Source organism: Primulina eburnea, chromosome 11 (assembly GCF_022965805.1).
Source record: "Primulina eburnea isolate SZY01 chromosome 11, ASM2296580v1, whole genome shotgun sequence".
In the NCBI taxonomy this organism is placed as follows: Eukaryota; Viridiplantae; Streptophyta; class Magnoliopsida; order Lamiales; family Gesneriaceae; genus Primulina; species Primulina eburnea.
In genome coordinates this window covers 42,465,292-42,481,758 of record NC_133111.1, presented here as the reverse complement: position 1 = coordinate 42,481,758, position 16,467 = coordinate 42,465,292, and the positions used below count along the sequence as shown (strand labels likewise).

General features: G+C 34.9%; 2 protein-coding genes and 1 pseudogene across 6 annotated transcripts; 2 read left to right on the top strand and 1 right to left on the bottom strand.

The window, feature by feature from the left end:
• Positions 1 to 7,406: 7,406 nt before the first annotated feature.
• Positions 7,407 to 9,601, top strand: LOC140806289 (probable pectate lyase P59). The gene is made up of 4 exons (XM_073162857.1): positions 7,407 to 7,728; positions 7,934 to 8,615; positions 8,716 to 8,961; positions 9,219 to 9,601. The coding sequence occupies exons 1-4, from the start codon at positions 7,532 to 7,534 to the stop codon at positions 9,444 to 9,446; spliced, it is 1,353 nt and encodes a 450-aa protein (XP_073018958.1). The 5' UTR covers positions 7,407 to 7,531; the 3' UTR covers positions 9,447 to 9,601.
• Positions 9,602 to 11,211: 1,610 nt separating this feature from the next.
• Positions 11,212 to 14,395, top strand: LOC140806287 (uncharacterized). Of its 5 annotated transcripts, none has more exons than XM_073162852.1 (10): positions 11,212 to 11,325; positions 11,437 to 11,670; positions 11,911 to 12,068; positions 12,497 to 12,595; positions 12,674 to 12,742; positions 12,817 to 12,957; positions 13,056 to 13,145; positions 13,261 to 13,428; positions 13,939 to 14,014; positions 14,088 to 14,395. In XM_073162852.1, the coding sequence occupies exons 1-10, from the start codon at positions 11,277 to 11,279 to the stop codon at positions 14,210 to 14,212; spliced, it is 1,209 nt and encodes a 402-aa protein (XP_073018953.1). In that variant the 5' UTR covers positions 11,212 to 11,276; the 3' UTR covers positions 14,213 to 14,395. The 5 variants fall into 5 exon arrangements, with proteins under 5 accessions (XP_073018953.1, XP_073018952.1, XP_073018954.1 ...); XM_073162851.1 differs by having other exon boundaries at positions 11,902 to 12,068; XM_073162853.1 differs by having other exon boundaries at positions 11,244 to 11,325; positions 11,459 to 11,670; positions 11,902 to 12,068.
• A 293-nt stretch (positions 14,396 to 14,688) lies between these two features.
• LOC140806288 (homeobox-leucine zipper protein HAT7-like) lies at positions 14,689 to 16,078 on the bottom strand (annotated as a pseudogene).
• Positions 16,079 to 16,467: the final 389 nt, after the last annotated feature.

Below are 16,467 nucleotides of genomic sequence, written 5' to 3'. Positions count from 1 at the left end.
TTCGAGGATTTTTATCCTTGGAACCGACTGGCTTTCCACGCTTCAGACGTTTAATGACATCATGAGTATCTTCCATTTGTTTCTTTGGAATTTCAATTCGAGCAGGGGCATTTGCAGCATGTATATATGATTTAGTTACCCCTTTTGTGTCTGCAAATGCATCTGGTATTTGATTTGCTATTCTTTGCAAGTGTACAATTTGTTGTACATCTTTTTCACATTGTTTTGTTCTTGGATCCAGATGTAACAATGATGATACATACCATGTAATTTCTTTTTCGGTATGTTTTTGTTCTCCCCCTAACATTGGGAAGATTTCCTCATTAAAATGACAATCAGCAAAACGTGCTGTGAACACATCTCGTGTCTGAGGTTCAAGATATCGAATGATTGATGGACTATCATAACCGATATAAATTCCAACCTTTCTTTGAGGTCCCATTTTCTTTCGTTGTGGTGGTGCAATAGGCACATACACCATACATCCAAAAATTCTCAGATGAGAAATATCTGGTTCTTTACCAAATGCAAGCTGCAATGGGGAGTATTTATGATATGCACTTGGTCTGATGCGAATTAATGAAGCAGCGTGTAAAATTGCATGTCCCCATATAGAAATAGGGAGCTTTGTTTTCATAATCATTGGTCTAGCAATCATTTGCAGACGTTTAATCAATGATTCAGCCAATCCATTCTGTGTATGTACATGAGCAACAGGATGCTCAACAATGATTCCCATAGACATGCAATAATCATTGAAAGTCTGGGAAGTAAATTCACCAGCATTATCAAGTCTAATTTTCTTGATTGTATAATCGGGAAATTGATTCCTCAATTTTATTATTTGAGCAAGTAATCTTGCAAATGCAACATTTCGAGTTGACAATAAACATACATGTGACCATCTGCTAGAGGCATCAATCAATACCATAAAGTATATGAATGGTCCACATGGTGGATGGATTGGTCCACAAATATCACCCTGAATACGTTCAAGAAACATTGGTAATTCAGTTTGGATTTTGACTGGTGATGGTCTTATAATAAGTTTTCCAAGAGAACATGCTTTACATTGAAACTTATTGTTCTGAAAGATCTTCTGGTCTTTCAGTGGATGACCATGTGTATTTTCCATAATTCTTCGCATCATTGTTGAACCAGGATGTCCCAATCGATCATGCCAATTTGTTAATATCGAGGAATTATCAACTACCATGTTTGATTCAATGGGACTTATATGTGTATAATGCAATCCAGTAGGGAGCATTGATAGTTTTTCAATCACATATTTCTTTCCTGATTTATATGTGATAAGACACATATATTTCTCATTCCCTTCATTCATTGTTTGAGTATCATACCCATGGGAATATATATCATTAAAACTCAACAAATTTCTTTTCGATTGTGGTGAATATAAAGCATCATTGATAAAAAATTTTGTACAATTAGGTAACAAAAATTGTGCTTTACCACATCCTTTAATCAAGTCTACAGGACCTGATATTGTGTTCACCGTTGTTTTTGTTGGTTTTAGTTCCAAGAAATATCTTTTATCTCGGAGGATAGTGTGCGTTGTACCACTATCGGGTATGCAAACTTCAGCTTTGCTCATAGCATTTTCCATATTTGAACTTCAAAAAAATATGCAATGAAATAAAATTACTGACAATACATATATAAATATAACACATATCATAATTGTACAATAAAACATTATTATATGAATAAATGAAAAACAAATTATTGTACATTTATATTCTACCACTATATTGTTCATTTTCAGAAAAATCATTGAGAAAATCTGCAGCATCAAAATTGTTCATTTCTATCCCACCAACATGTTGATCATTTCCAGAGAAATCATTCATAAAATCACCAGCATCAAGATGAGTTGAATCACTCAAACGGTCACTGCGTTCAGTGAAGTTGGTCTCCTTTTCTTTCCCCTTTAATGATTCTTTATAAAGTTTACAAAGGTGCTCAGGGGCTCGACAAACTTTGGACCAATGTTCTGGAGTACCACATCTGTAACAAGAAATTTCACATCTTTTTGAGTGATTCTCATTAACATTTGTATTCTCATGATGTCTTTTCTGTGGATGGTTTGGGACGCTCTTTTGAGATGAGTTATAACTATCTCTATTATTTTCAAAACCACGGCCGCGTCCACGACCACGACCAATTCCACGTCCACGTCCACGTCCACGACCTCGACCTCGACCTCGACCAAAACCTTGTCTTTGAAATTGATTTTGGTTTCCAGGTATAAATTCATTTTTACTTACAGCATATACTTCTGGAAATGCTGTTGATCCAGTGGGTCGGGATTGATGATTTCTCATTAATAGCTCGTTGTTCTTTTCCGCCACAATAAGACAGGCGATGAGCTCAGAATATCTCGCAAATCCACGTACTCTATATTGTTGCTGTAGAGTAATATTTGATGCATGAAATGTGGAAAATGTTTTTTCAAGCATCTCAGATTCTGTGACCTCATGTCCACAAAATTTTAATTGCGAGATTATTCTATACATCGCCGAATTGTAATCACTGACTTTTTTAAAATCTTGGAATCTCAGTGTGTTCTATTTATCCCGGGCGGTCGGAAGTATAACTTCCCTTATATGTTCAAATCTTTCTTTTAATCCCTTCCACAAAGTCATGGGATTTTTTCAGTCAGATATTCACATTTCAATCCATCGTCGAGATGTCGACGCAAAAATATCATGGCTCTTGCCTTTTCTTGTGACGTGCATATGCCATTTTCTTTAATTGTCTTGCTTAGACCCAATGACTCAAGATGCATTTCTACATCTAGAGTCCATGGCATATAATTCTTTCCCGTGATGTCGAGCGCAATAAATTCGAGCTTTGTTAAATTTGACATGGTGGTACTAAAAAAAATTACGATGCATTTTATTAGTTAATAAATATTGCAATACAAAGTAACGGATAAACAACAAGTACAAGTATTTGTAAAAATAAAGAAAACGCACGAGGAGGATATTCTCCGATAAATACAAGACTCGTGAGTATGATAACCAAAATAATTAAAAATATCCTTGAGAAAGCCATCTTCTTTTTCTTCGAAAAATTTGATGATGAATAATTTTTAGAGAAGAAGAGAAAGTTGGAGTGATTGAATGTGTTTGTGAGATGATATTTATAGGGCAAAAACTAGCCGTTTGTTACCGTTTATGACCGTTGGTGTACAAAAAATAAATGTATGTATTTGTATAATTTTATGGTAATAATATGATGTATATAATATTAGACATGTTTAAATAATTATGTATATCATATCATAATATTATAATGAGTGTCATAATTTATTTTGTTTAAAAACCTTATAGGCTTTTATACTTGTCGTATCCCTTACCGGGAGTGTGGGATGTCGTCTTAACATCCTCCCAGGATTTATAACAAGTTTATGAAAAATTTATTTTTATTATTTCTAATAATAACATTATATTGTATATTAAATAAATACACAATAAATAAATAACAGTAAAATAAATATTATTACTTTTTGTTTAAAAACCGTATAGGCTTTTATACTTGTCGTATCCCTTACCGGGAGTGTGGGATGTCGTCTTAACATCCTCCCAGGATTTATAACAAGTTTTATGAAAAAATTATTTTTATTATTTCTAATAATAACATTATATTGTATATTAAATAAATACACAATAAATAAATAACAGTAAAATAAATATTATTACTTTTGTTACCTTTTTCTTCTGTTTGGAGTTTGGAATAGTATGTAGGACTTTTAGAGCTTCGTGCTGATAACGTGTTGTGAAAAAGTAAAAATTTATATATGGTAAAAAGTAAAAATCTCAAACTCTCAAAATTTACTAAACTACACACTTTATAATATTTTTCTCTCTACTCAATTGTGTTTTTCTTCACAAATGAGAGATCTATTTATAGAGTTTCATTACACATAATCCAAAAATAAAATACATCATTACCTACATCATCACACACAAATTTCTAACTTTACAACTCTTATTTTCAACATTCAAATATTCAACTATTACTTTTCCATATTAAAATATATTATTTCAACAAGCATGACCTTCTTTTGTTAAAAAAAAAAATTAATGTAAGGTGATGTTATTTAGTTATCATTAAATTAATTGTATACTAGTGAGTTAATAAATTTAAAACATATTAATTTGTTACGTTGTAATGGTTATCTTACTTTTATTTAGTGACAAATTTAAATAATATACGATAGAAAATTAGTTATTTAAAAACAATTAAGATATGTGTTTCACAGAAAACTGGTTTTTACTAATTACACATAATATGTAACGATATTATAGATGATACAGAATGAATAATCCAAAGAATATCGGATCTGAATAAGATACGTATCTAGAGAAAAGAGATTCTCATACACATGAACAAGTTAATGATATTTTTTCCTAACAACGGGTGAGTCGCACAAAGCTTGTTCAGTATAGTTTCCTTGACTAAAACTATTACTTTAATCAGAGATTTCCCCATTGCTCGACGAATTGAATGACAGCAAGTTGAGAAAGGTGAAAGATACTTCTAAAAATACACATCAATATTAGATTGAGAATAGAGTTTTGATGAGTCAATCTTCCAAATCTAATCGATGCATATACACATTAATTGTGATTAAAGATTTTTGTAGGCTCTAAGTTTGAATTTAAGAGATCGTGGCGTTAAGTTTCTGGGTGTTAGTCATAATTGCTTCAAATGAAATATGACTTTGGCCCCTGAAAATTAGAAAAAAAAAAAAGTAGGTTTTTTATTAGCCCATCATGTTGGCCTGTTGTGCAATTTTATTTTATTTTATATTTTACAATTTTATTTCTTTTCCGTGGAATGCTGGTATTGTGCTTTGTGTGAGAATTTTCTCAAAAAATCATATTTCTGCATGTATATAAATGTGATAAACAAATATACGGAAGCTATATCGAGTGTTACCTCCAGCCATTGAATCAACTTTAAGTATTCTGATTTTCCTCCGATTGAAGCTTTCTAAACACTCCAATCTCTCTATAGATAGTGTATTATTCTGTATGAGATTGTATGTTTAGGAATCTCAATCGCTGCTATTTATAGGCATCTCATACCATCAACGAGTTAATTGTGGGAGCTTGATTGTCAAAGGAAGAGGTGCGTGCACGTCTCAACTTTCTAAAATTTGAGGCCGCATGTGCTGTTCGTCAAAAATGGTAGGCTTCTTGGCCGTCGCCAGTTCCTACACGATACGCCTCTTTTAACATGTGTCATATTTTCTTACACTTTGATGATGTCAAAAATTTTACGTACCTCGGGTTCGGTTTGTTGAGCCAAATATTCCCACATTCTGACAGTTTATTATTATTTGAGCAGAGATGCAAAGATGTTTATATCATGAGATGATCGAGCTTATTATAGCCAAGATGTATCCTGTGTGAATGAACATGTATTCAACATCAATCAGCAACACGACAAATTTGTGAATCAATCACACAAAATCTTCACACGAAATCTCTTGACCTAATTATTGAACAGCGAACAACCAATTCAGATATTCACGATCAAGAAATGCTTGATTCTCTTTCGGATTGGCCCTGAAAGGAGAATGAAGGATGGAATGCTACAAACATGGAAACATGAGTTTATTAGAAATAAGACTCTATTCAAATATAAGATGTTATATCTTAGAGATAAATACCAAAAACAAATTATAGTGGATAAATATCAAGATTAATAGATTAGGTCAATCAAGTATATGAATAAATCTTATTATTATATCAAGTCAAATTAGTTTAGAATGTAAAACTCTTATTTTTTAATTTAAATAAAAGACAGAGATTCAACACACAAAAAAGAAACAATAGCTTCACAAACATGACTTCCACGAAATCAACAACCTAGTAGGGCCGTTCATACTCAACAACCATTCAACTCTAGACCTCAGAAACGTTTTATGTACACAAACAAAATCGTAAAAACCAATAAAAATGTCTGTCAACAGAAAGAACTTGCTTTAAAACTCACAGAAAATAAAACAACGAAGAGTGAACAGTTATCATGCACCCTCCGCACCACAAAAGATAAACTACAAACGCACTAAAAAAAATAGGAAAATGATATCGATCGATCAATATTTCGAAATCCAAATATAGCTAAAACAACATGCACATAAATACATTACTGCAATAACTATTTCCCAATAAAATAGAATCACGAGACCCGTAAAAACGAATCCAAATCCGTTAAATAACACTACAAATGTTCACAAATTAAAATACTTACAACTCCAGTAGGAGAATAGGAGCTGATCGTGTACTTCTGGTCGCTCGAGTAATCCTTGTTCAGAAAATCTAATTCCACACACAAAAAAAAAAAAAAATCAAAGCTAATTCACACTACAAAAATAACAAGAAACACTTAACAATAATCGAAACAAAGAACCTCGAGCTCTTTTGCCGATATCAGAGTACATCCCCGGTTCCTTGCCCACGGTTCTTCGACCTAATATGTACATTTGGTGTTTATTTTTCCGTGGGCAAGTCTTTCTGGCCGTTGATGTGCAGCGGTTGTCGTTGGTTTTAGAGGGCTTAAGGACACGTGGCGCTCGTGGGTGTGTGCTACATGTAATATATTCGGCAATAAGATAATGCAAGTGAGGTGTATGTTCCTCAAGAAATGTCATTTTTAGTGATCACAAATAATTCATTCGCTATAATTAATGATATATTATTTCCCTCAAATAAAAAAAAAAGAAAAAGAAAAAAGAGAATCTCCCCTTTACTCGTTACACATCACTATAAATATTAGTCATATTTATTATAATAATTACTACAAATATATTATTATTAATAATATTATCACTAATATAATTTTGAAATTAATTTGCATATAATATATTATACAGGCTTTTAAAGTTACTAAAAAAAAGACTTTTTAAATAAGTTGGAGAGTACCCAAACGTTTTTTAAAACAGTTTCCAAGCGGCCAAACATGTTATGTTGACTACTTATAAGATCTTTTCAACACATCTATCATCTTAAATAAATTTTAAAGCCGTTAGTGAATATTTTTATTATAAATATGACTTCATAGGCTAAAGTGTAAATAAGAATTAATATTTATTCTTGGATGAAACAAAATTTGAACGAAAATGATCATAGTTTTCAGCTAGGACACATTATATATCATCTAATATTAGTTGAGTTAATATTGTTGACTAGTAGAATATTATTTTACCACAAAAAAGGCCATAAAATTGGATATAGTTGGCGATACGACGTGAGAACCAACGGAACCAATTGGTTCCCCTAAATATTCGCCGAGGTGGCTTCCATTGCCATTGAATACTGTATTTAAACAAATATGTAAACCATATTTAAAATATATATTCATTTCTTGACACAATTTTTAATCGTTCTGGTCGACTAAAATAAAGGGTATGAACCCGAAGAGCTAGAGGGTTCGATCCTAGACCATTACCATTTCAAAAAATTCAAGAAAAAATAAAGAAAGTAGGCATACCAAGATGCATGGAACTAAATGCAACCCTTTGATCGTCTTGTTTATTGCTTTTGCTTCGATTCTTCCGAGCCTCGGAGCTCATTATGCAGAATTTGACGAAGTGTGGAGGAGACGAGCTGATGAGGCATGGAACCGGACCCTCGAGTCCTACGAGGAACGACCCGAGAAAATTGTTAATCACTTGAACATGCATGTCCACAGGTAATAAATAACAAGGATTTTTTTTTTCTTTCTTCGCAGTTCAAATCTTCTTGATTATTATGTGTGAAATATTTGTGATATATATATATATATATATATATATATATATATATATATATATATATATATATATATATATATATATATATATATATATATATATATATATATATATATATATATATATATATATATTGTTTACCAGGACCTTAAAGGAAATAGGGGATGACCATTTGAGCTTGAATAGCACAAGAAGGCAGCTAAGAGGAAGGAGGCGGTACAATGGTCCATGCAAGGCCACCAATCCTATTGACAGGTGCTGGAGATGCCAGCCCAACTGGGCCAGCAACCGGTTCAGGCTAGCGGATTGTGCGCTGGGCTTCGGCTACAAGGCCAAGGGTGGAAAGAATGGCAAAATCTATGTGGTGACCGACCCCTCAGACAACAACATTTTGGACCCGAAAAAAGGAACCCTGCGCCACGCAGTGATCCAAAAGGAACCATTATGGATCATATTCGAGCGCGACATGGTCATTAGGCTGACACAAGAGTTGATCATGCAGAGTGACAAGACCATTGATGCACGTGGCGCGAGGGTCCATGTTGCCAATGGCGCGGGGATCACAATTCAGTATGTGAAAAATGTGATCATACATGGGCTGAGGATCTCAAACATTGTGCGTGGGACTGGTGGCCTGATCAGGGACTCTGTCGACCATTTTGGATTGAGAACTATGAGCGATGGGGACGGTATTTCGATATTCGGATCGCAGGATATCTGGATAGATCATGTATCCATGACAAACTGTTATGACGGACTCATCGATGCCATCCAGGGCTCGACCGGTGTCACCATCTCCAACAGCCACTTCACTGACCACAACGAGGTACAGATCAACAAATATTGGATTAAAACTTTGGTTATTTATATCAAGTCATATCAATTTATAGCACAAATGTGTTAAAAATATAGAACTACGCGTACAGGCAATGCTTTTTGGGGCGAGCGATAGCTATTCTCAAGACCAGAAAATGCAAATAACTGTTGCTTTCAACCATTTCGGGAAGAGAATGGTGCAAAGAATGCCTCGGTGCCGATGGGGTTACATCCACGTTGTGAACAACGACTACACTCATTGGAATATGTATGCCATCGGTGGCAGCCAACACCCCACCATCATTAGCCAGGGAAACCGATACATCGCGCCCCCGGAAAACCCTTTCGCCAAGGAGGTATGTAACAGAACCTATTTTTTCGTTAATTGGTCATGTAAATTCAACTCATTGTTATTTACGCCATCTGTTTAGTTACAGTTCCGTTTGAGCTCAATAACTTTGATGTTTTTGTGATTTTAGTCCGTTTTTCATTGATATGAAGTCTAATTGCGAAACGAGCAAAGCTAATATACTAAAAGTTAAACGGGAATAATTATAAGACTAAAATGACAATGATGCCAACTTAAACGATCAATTTTGGGGAAAAAATGCAGGTGACGAAGAGGGAGTACTCACCAGAATCAGTATGGAAACAGTGGACATGGAGATCTGAAGGCGACATGTTCTTGCGAGGTGCATTCTTTGTTCAGTCTGGAGATCCAATCTGGACGAGCAAGCACCCGGAGGTATACGATAAGATATCAGCTGCTCCGGCAACTCACGTGGCTGAGATGACGAGATTTGCCGGTTGGATGAACTGCAAGCTTGGGATACCTTGTTAAAATTGTAAGAATATGGCAGGCGAGGCCGAGACAAGAACGAAAGAAGAATATATAAATCATGTACATGCATTTGGTTTAATGTTCATATTTTTGGGACTGGGTGGATTTAATAACATTTATAAAAGGAATAAATATTGAAAAAACAATTCCATTAAATTAAAATTATCATAATATGAAAAATGATCGGTCTAAAAATTGTCAACCCTTGAAATGGCAATGGCAAAAAATGAAAGATCAGTTTCCAGGGGAAGCACAAATTACAGTACTGGATCATTCCAATGGCGGCGAGAGTACTCTTGAAGCAACGCCTGGAAAGCGGAGAAAAAGAGAAACACAGACGCAGCAGCTCGATTCAGTTTCCGCGCCAAGTACGAAGAGAAGTTCAAGATTTCGAGGGGTCAGCAGGCACAGATGGACAGGAAGATACGAAGTGGGATAAGCTCTCCTGGAACGTCACGCAAAAGAAGGGAAACAAGGTGATTAAACCCGGCTCTTTTGCTATCAATTTCTCTCTTATTTTCTTGCAAAAATCCCGAGTTTTTGTCAATATATTTGAATTTTGTGGTTTTGTTTCATGGTCTGGTGGCTGAATTTCGCAATGGATGGAGTGTTTATCTAGGTGAGTGATCTTGCTTTTTTTTTTCTCAGTGAATTCTTCTTACTATCAAGGAAATATGTAAATGCTCAAATTACCACCGTTTCGTGGTGTGAAGAATGAGACTTAGTTGATTCAATCTACATATCTATACTATTTATTAAGACTGAGCATCTTATAAAAACTGTCATCTTTTTTTTCCAATATTACCCTTACAGTTATAGTAATATTACACTTTTATTTTTTTGTTTTTTTTTTATTTCAACACACTTTTATTTTTATTTCAATCATTCAAATATCAATTTAGTCCCTCCATAATTTGTCAATTTTCACTTTAGTCTATCGATAATGATAAAAAAGATTGTACACACGCAACGCGTGTGCAGAATAACTAGTACCAAAGAAGAAGCAGCTCGTGGCCGACGCAGTCACGAATTTCGACGACTTGAGGACGTACATCCGATGGTTGAAGCCCGGATCGGGTACTTCTTCAACTCTCACTCAAGAAACAAGACCAAAAGCAGAATCACATGAGGTTTTGATGTCTTCTCTTCTCCTCAGTCAGGGAAAGGTTACCTGAGTCGGTGCAAAACATATGGAGCAAAAGCTCCTTTTAAGTACTCTTGCAAATAATAAACAAATATTAATACAAAATGTGGGGAGCAAAACTTTGGTTAATCGGAAATATTTGACTGAAGCGACTAAATTAAAAAAATTTAATTTGGTAAATTTAGAAATTCGCTTTTTGCTTTTAAAAAAGACTGCAAAATCGGTTTATTTGATTTAGTTTCGTTTGTTTATATATAAAAATCGGCTAAACTGAATAAATCCTTCCTTTAATAAGCTTCAATTTTTTTTATTTATTCGGTTTTATTAGATTATTAAATAAAAATCTGAATTTTTAAATTTTTTCCTCGAAAGTTTGGTTAATTTGGATATAGACCAAAATAATCGAATTGAACTCAATTCAGTTTATATGATTTTAACATTTGGACTGATTCCGGCTTTATTTTTGTTCATCATTAATTTTGATAATTATAATTATTATCTTACTTTTAACATTTTAAACATTATTACTATTAGTATTATTAATTTATTTCGCATTATTATCACATATTAGTAGGTGTTTTAATTTAAATAGTAAAAATTAATTATATTTTTGCATTTCCTAATTTATTTTAATTTTAATATAAAAAAAAAGCACCAGCTTCCGTCAGCTGAGATGGGACACTGAAATGGCTGCGCTGTTGAATTCAGCTGCTCTCCTCCAAATCCCTGTCAAAGGTTAAATCTTTTTTCACCCTTCTTTGTTCGAAATTGCAATTCTTCGGAGAATTCAATGTTGGAGTAAACGAAATTCTTTTTCTGTTTATTATAATTGCATAACATCCGTAGGCAAATGGGTGGGAGGTTGCAGATTGATCGATGATTCACTTCACCGCAAGAGAAATAAGACCCGATTGCTGAATCACTTTGTCTCTGCCAAAGCAATGAGTACTGGTTATTCGGGAAAGAAGCAAGTATGGATATGGACGGAGAAGAAAGAAGTCATGACCGCCGCCGTAGAGAGGGGTTGGAATACTTTCATCTTTCATTCTCACCGCCGGGAACTCGCCGCTGAGTGGTCCTGTGAGCATAAGCTGTCCTTGTTTTAAGTTTTGTTGAAATGAATTAGTCGAATGTGTAAATATTATGATATTCTTGACAATATCGCCGCTGAGTGGTCCTGTGAGCATACGCTAAGTTTTATTGAAATGAATTAGTCGAATTTGTAAATATTATGATATTCTTGTCAATTATAAAAAGTGTTGAACATTGAAGGTAATTATTATGATAAATCCATTTATAACATTGTTGCAGCTATTGCAGTAATTTGTCCTCTTTTCGTTGAAGATGGTATTCTCTTTGATGGTGAGCGCAAGAAAGTTGCTAATTATTTTGAGATCTCTTCGGCCCGTGAACTGGAGAAGCTGCAATCATGGAATGAAGAATCCGAAAATGTCGTTATTAGTCTCCTGAATTGGCAAGTAAGCTAGTCAATCTCAGCCAGCCGAAGTAGATAGCTATTTTTGTCCCTGACGGGCCGCGGCTATCTTAATTCTACTTGTTGTATCTCCAGTATTTACATGCAAATTAAAACATCGTTCCCTCAGTATGGTAGTGTTGGCAAACTATGAAGATTGATAATATTTTCTTGCTTGTTAAATGTGGTAATATCTAATATATTCTATGTATATTTCGTTGTTATGCATCTTTTCACCAGCTTTCCTTGTAATTTTTAAGCGTAGCAGTAATCTCATCTTGGTCTACACGACCAGCCTCTGCTGTAATTGTAGGGCTGTCCAAAACTGTACCACAGGCTCAGAATGGGCAATGTTTGTTAAACTGCGGTGCTGAGTTTAGTTTTTCTTTGTTTTTCTTTGCTCTTTTGGTCTCACTTACATATGTCTACTAGGTGATACCTGCAGAAAATATTGTTGCCATGATTCAAGGCACTAGAAAAACGGTCTTTGCCATCTCAAACTCATATTCTGAAGCTCAAATTTTCTTTGAGGTAGCATCGTATTCTGAACCATTGTGTTACTTAGTCCCGACTCTACAAATTTTTCGATTAATATATCTATACTAGTAGGCACTGGAGCATGGTTTGTGTGGTGTAGTTTTGAAAACCGAGGATGTTGAATCCATCTTTCAGCTGAAGGTAATAAACTTATACATGATATTACTAATGCTCACTGTATAAAGCTGTTGACCTTATGATGTGCATATTATCAGGACTATCTTGATAGAAGAGACGAGGAAGGTAGCCTTTTGGGATTAACCAAAGCCAGGGTAACTAAGGTTCAAATGGCTGGGATGGGCGACCGTGTCTGCGTAGATCTCTGCAGTATTATGAAACCTGGTGAAGGCCTTCTGGTTTCACTTACACTTACTTCTGTGCCTTGATTTCAAATTCCTATTTTAGATATTTCTCGTGAATCACAAACGTTAATCATTTTTATTCTGTGCTTAAGGTCGGATCATTTGCGAGAGGGCTTTTCCTTGTTCATTCAGAATGCTTAGAGTCAAATTACATTTCCAGCAGACCTTTCCGAGTCAATGCCGTGAGTAGTAGTGAATTCAGAAATTTTTTTGACTTACATAATCCACACTTGGCTAGTGCACTCTATGCTTTCTATCAAAGAACAATCAACTATATTCAAATTTTGAATGGTACAGGGTCCGGTACATGCATATGTTGCTGTCCCAGGGGGGAAGACTAGCTACCTGTCCGAGTTAAAATCGGGAAAAGAGGTTATTATTGTTGACCAATCGGGGATGCAGCGAACAGCAATTGTTGGCCGTGTAAAGATTGAAACTAGACAATTAATCCTTATCGAGGCCAAGGTCTGTATATGCCACGTTGATCTTGAGTTGTAGGGACATTGTCTCTAATCTAGTTCATTGGGGGTTATTACCGCCTTTAGTGTCCCATGTTATTTTCAACGTGACAAAATGAATAATACATGGTTTTGGAATTTTATATAGTTTAAAATATCTTAGTTGCTCTTTTACCTTAAGCCATAGTTTTTTGCTAGAAGCAAACACCTGGATTTACATTAGTACAAGAGCCAAATTTGCATGTCCTACTCTCATAAATTGTGATTATGCAAATTGGAGCAATAATTGCCTGCACTATTCTGCGTGATCACTGATTTTACATAACCATTGGAACTTAATGTTTGTTCCCGTCTATGTTATAAGAAAATCGAGTTTTTTTTTACACAAAAACATTTAGTTTTAAGTATCCCACAGGTTATAACTTTTGGTTTAGAAACACATGTTGGGTCATACGTGAATTTGAAAAGGTTTTCTATTGAGTATTGGCTAACAGACATCTTGGGGTGGTATATGCAGGGAGATCAGGATAACCAGACTTACAGCATTCTTCTACAAAACGCCGAAACGGTTGCTTTAGTCGCCTCCCCTGAAGGTAAATCTCATTTCAACACTACATTCTTCAATGCAATTTGTATTCAATTGCATGATCATTGTTGTTGCGGCAGAGGGGCATCAGTGTACTTCATTCCCTGTGACCTCACTCGAAGTAGGCGACGAAATTTTGGTGAGAGTACAGGGAGGTGCTCGGCATACTGGGATCGAAATAGAAGAGTTTATCATCGAGAAATGAATTGTGGAGGAAAATATGATTTTTATCACATTTTCTCCCACACTTGTGGGTCTAGGCTAGGCTTCTATCTTGCTTAATGTGATGATATGTGAATGCTCTTGTGTTCCTAAGCCTGACTGGTTGTACTATTTAAACAATTGTTTCACTATGTTTGATCATTTAACCTAAAATATGTTTATGATTCCTCTAGTTATAACTTGATTTAAAAAAAAAATTATGAAAGAAGTGATGCGATTGGACAATTGGGTAGTACAAGAATGCAAGGAAGAGAACATGTTTTTCTATGGCCCATGCCAGAGTAGACCGCCAGAAATCAACGGCGGACGCATTTGTCTATTAGCAAGTAACATGGATCCTTACTAAGAAACGAATAATTAATGATCATCATATGATACCACAATCATTTTTGTAATCTTATATTGCAAATTAAGTATTCCAAAAACATATATACCAAATCTCTTTTTTTTAAAAAAAAAAAACCCATATATATCGAGAAATAGAAATTAAAACCGTATAATCAGTTATTGATTGCTTCTGTATAAAAAAAAACAAAAAAGCTGCATATATAACATTTTGGTGTATAGTCCATGAACAGGCAACTTTCCGATTCTGAGTTCGATTAATGTGGTAAATTTTGTTGTTCAGGCCAATGCCAAAATTCCGGGTTTTCGTCAATGCTACCAAAAACATTGCAAAAACCTTCGTTCGGAGTTGCGGCCGGTCCGGGATATGATGAGGATGATGATCTTGCCTTGATATGCTATGGAGTAGTACTTGTGCCAAGCTGCCAGAAGGAGGTACAACATTCGATGAAGCCAAAACGACAGCATTTCGGTTGCCTGTACAAGGATATAATGTGCTGTCATTTGGTGTCATATTGAGGTTAACATGATCAAAACTGTTCTCACTTCCATGGCCCCAAGATTTTTCGTTGTCTTTGTTGAGGTTCCCCAGACCCGACCCCATCGAGTCTCCATTTTTGAGAGCCAACAACTGCAAATATATAGTCCAACCATTATGCATTAATCAATAAAAAATGTAACCCCAACAGCAGCAAAATTAAAAAATTTAGACAAAAACACACACATAATTCTAATATTTTTCATGCTTTCGAAAAACTTAGAACATATGATCATGTAAAGGCCAAACATGATGTAATGCATTTGCAATATGAACCAAACCTGAGCCTGAAGTTTCTTGTTCTGGGATTTAAGGTCATTATTCTCTGCTTTAATGGACTCAAACTGTTTCTTCAAGACATTGTAATCCTTCTCCAGTTGCTTAGTTTTCAATCGGGCCCTCCTGTTTTGAAACCATATTGCGATCTGCCTGGGCTTCAGCCCCAGCGCCCGAGCGAGCTGCATTTTCCTTTCGGGCTCCAGTTTGTTTCTCGACTCGAAGCTCTTCTCCAGGGCCTTCACCTGGTCCAGGCTCAGCCTCCTCTTCTTCATTTCTCCAAGCGACAGCGATTCGTCGTCCGACATGTCATCCTCCGGCTGCAATTCCTCGGCCCGATCCGTCCCAGGATATGAGATGGATGTCCTCATCATGTACTGTGCAACACCTACAAAATTTTTTGACAAGATTTAGCAATGGAATTTGGGTTTCAGTTCACCAAAAAATCGCCACAAAGCAAGTACCATGATAGTGATCTTGAGGAGCAAAAGATGACGATGAGGCCAAAAGGCTATCTTCATGGTTCCCAAACATGGATCAAAACCAAGAAAATCACACCTTTTGTGCGTGTTCGTGTGTGAAAGTTGAATATATAATTTGAGAATCAAAACTTTCTTAGTTTATAAGGAGAGATTTTGAAGTGGGAACATGGGTAGCCAGCGATAATATCTGTTGATACAAAGGGGGAGAGAGAGAAACGTGAACTGTTAATAATATAATTCTCAAAATATGTTTACTTGCATAATGAAATTATAATTATCATAATAATAATATTTTAATTGTTTTCATTATTATAATTAAAACGTCATTATCAAAGATACTGTTGCATGTGATTTCGGATTATGCCCTTATTTTAACACTAAATAGTACATATAATGTGAAATCATGGTTGCAAATTTATAAGGGAGTGCCTGGTCTCTTTTATTCTTGGTGTATGAGTTTTTGTAAGTTTACTTTTCCTTTTCTTTCTCGTTTTTTTATCCGATCATGTTGCATTTGGATCGATGTATTTAAATATATATATATATATATATATATATATATATATATATATATATATATATATATATATATATATT

What these genes read in the sequence shown, in the direction of transcription:
- LOC140806287 (XM_073162851.1), top strand. Translation starts at nt 11,277, where the DNA reads ATGGCTGCGCTGTTGAATTCAGCTGCTCTCCTCCAAATCCCTGTCAAA. An exon ending in CCTCCAAATCCCTGTCAAAG is followed by an intron (nt 11,326 to 11,436) that starts GTTAAATCTTTT and finishes TAACATCCGTAG; the next exon opens with GCAAATGGGTGGGAGGTTGC. An exon ending in TTAGTCTCCTGAATTGGCAA is followed by an intron (nt 12,069 to 12,496) that starts GTAAGCTAGTCA and finishes TATGTCTACTAG; the next exon opens with GTGATACCTGCAGAAAATAT.
- LOC140806289 (XM_073162857.1), top strand. Translation starts at nt 7,532, where the DNA reads ATGCATGGAACTAAATGCAACCCTTTGATCGTCTTGTTTATTGCTTTT. An exon ending in TTGAACATGCATGTCCACAG is followed by an intron (nt 7,729 to 7,933) that starts GTAATAAATAAC and finishes ATTGTTTACCAG; the next exon opens with GACCTTAAAGGAAATAGGGG. An exon ending in ACTTCACTGACCACAACGAG is followed by an intron (nt 8,616 to 8,715) that starts GTACAGATCAAC and finishes CTACGCGTACAG; the next exon opens with GCAATGCTTTTTGGGGCGAG.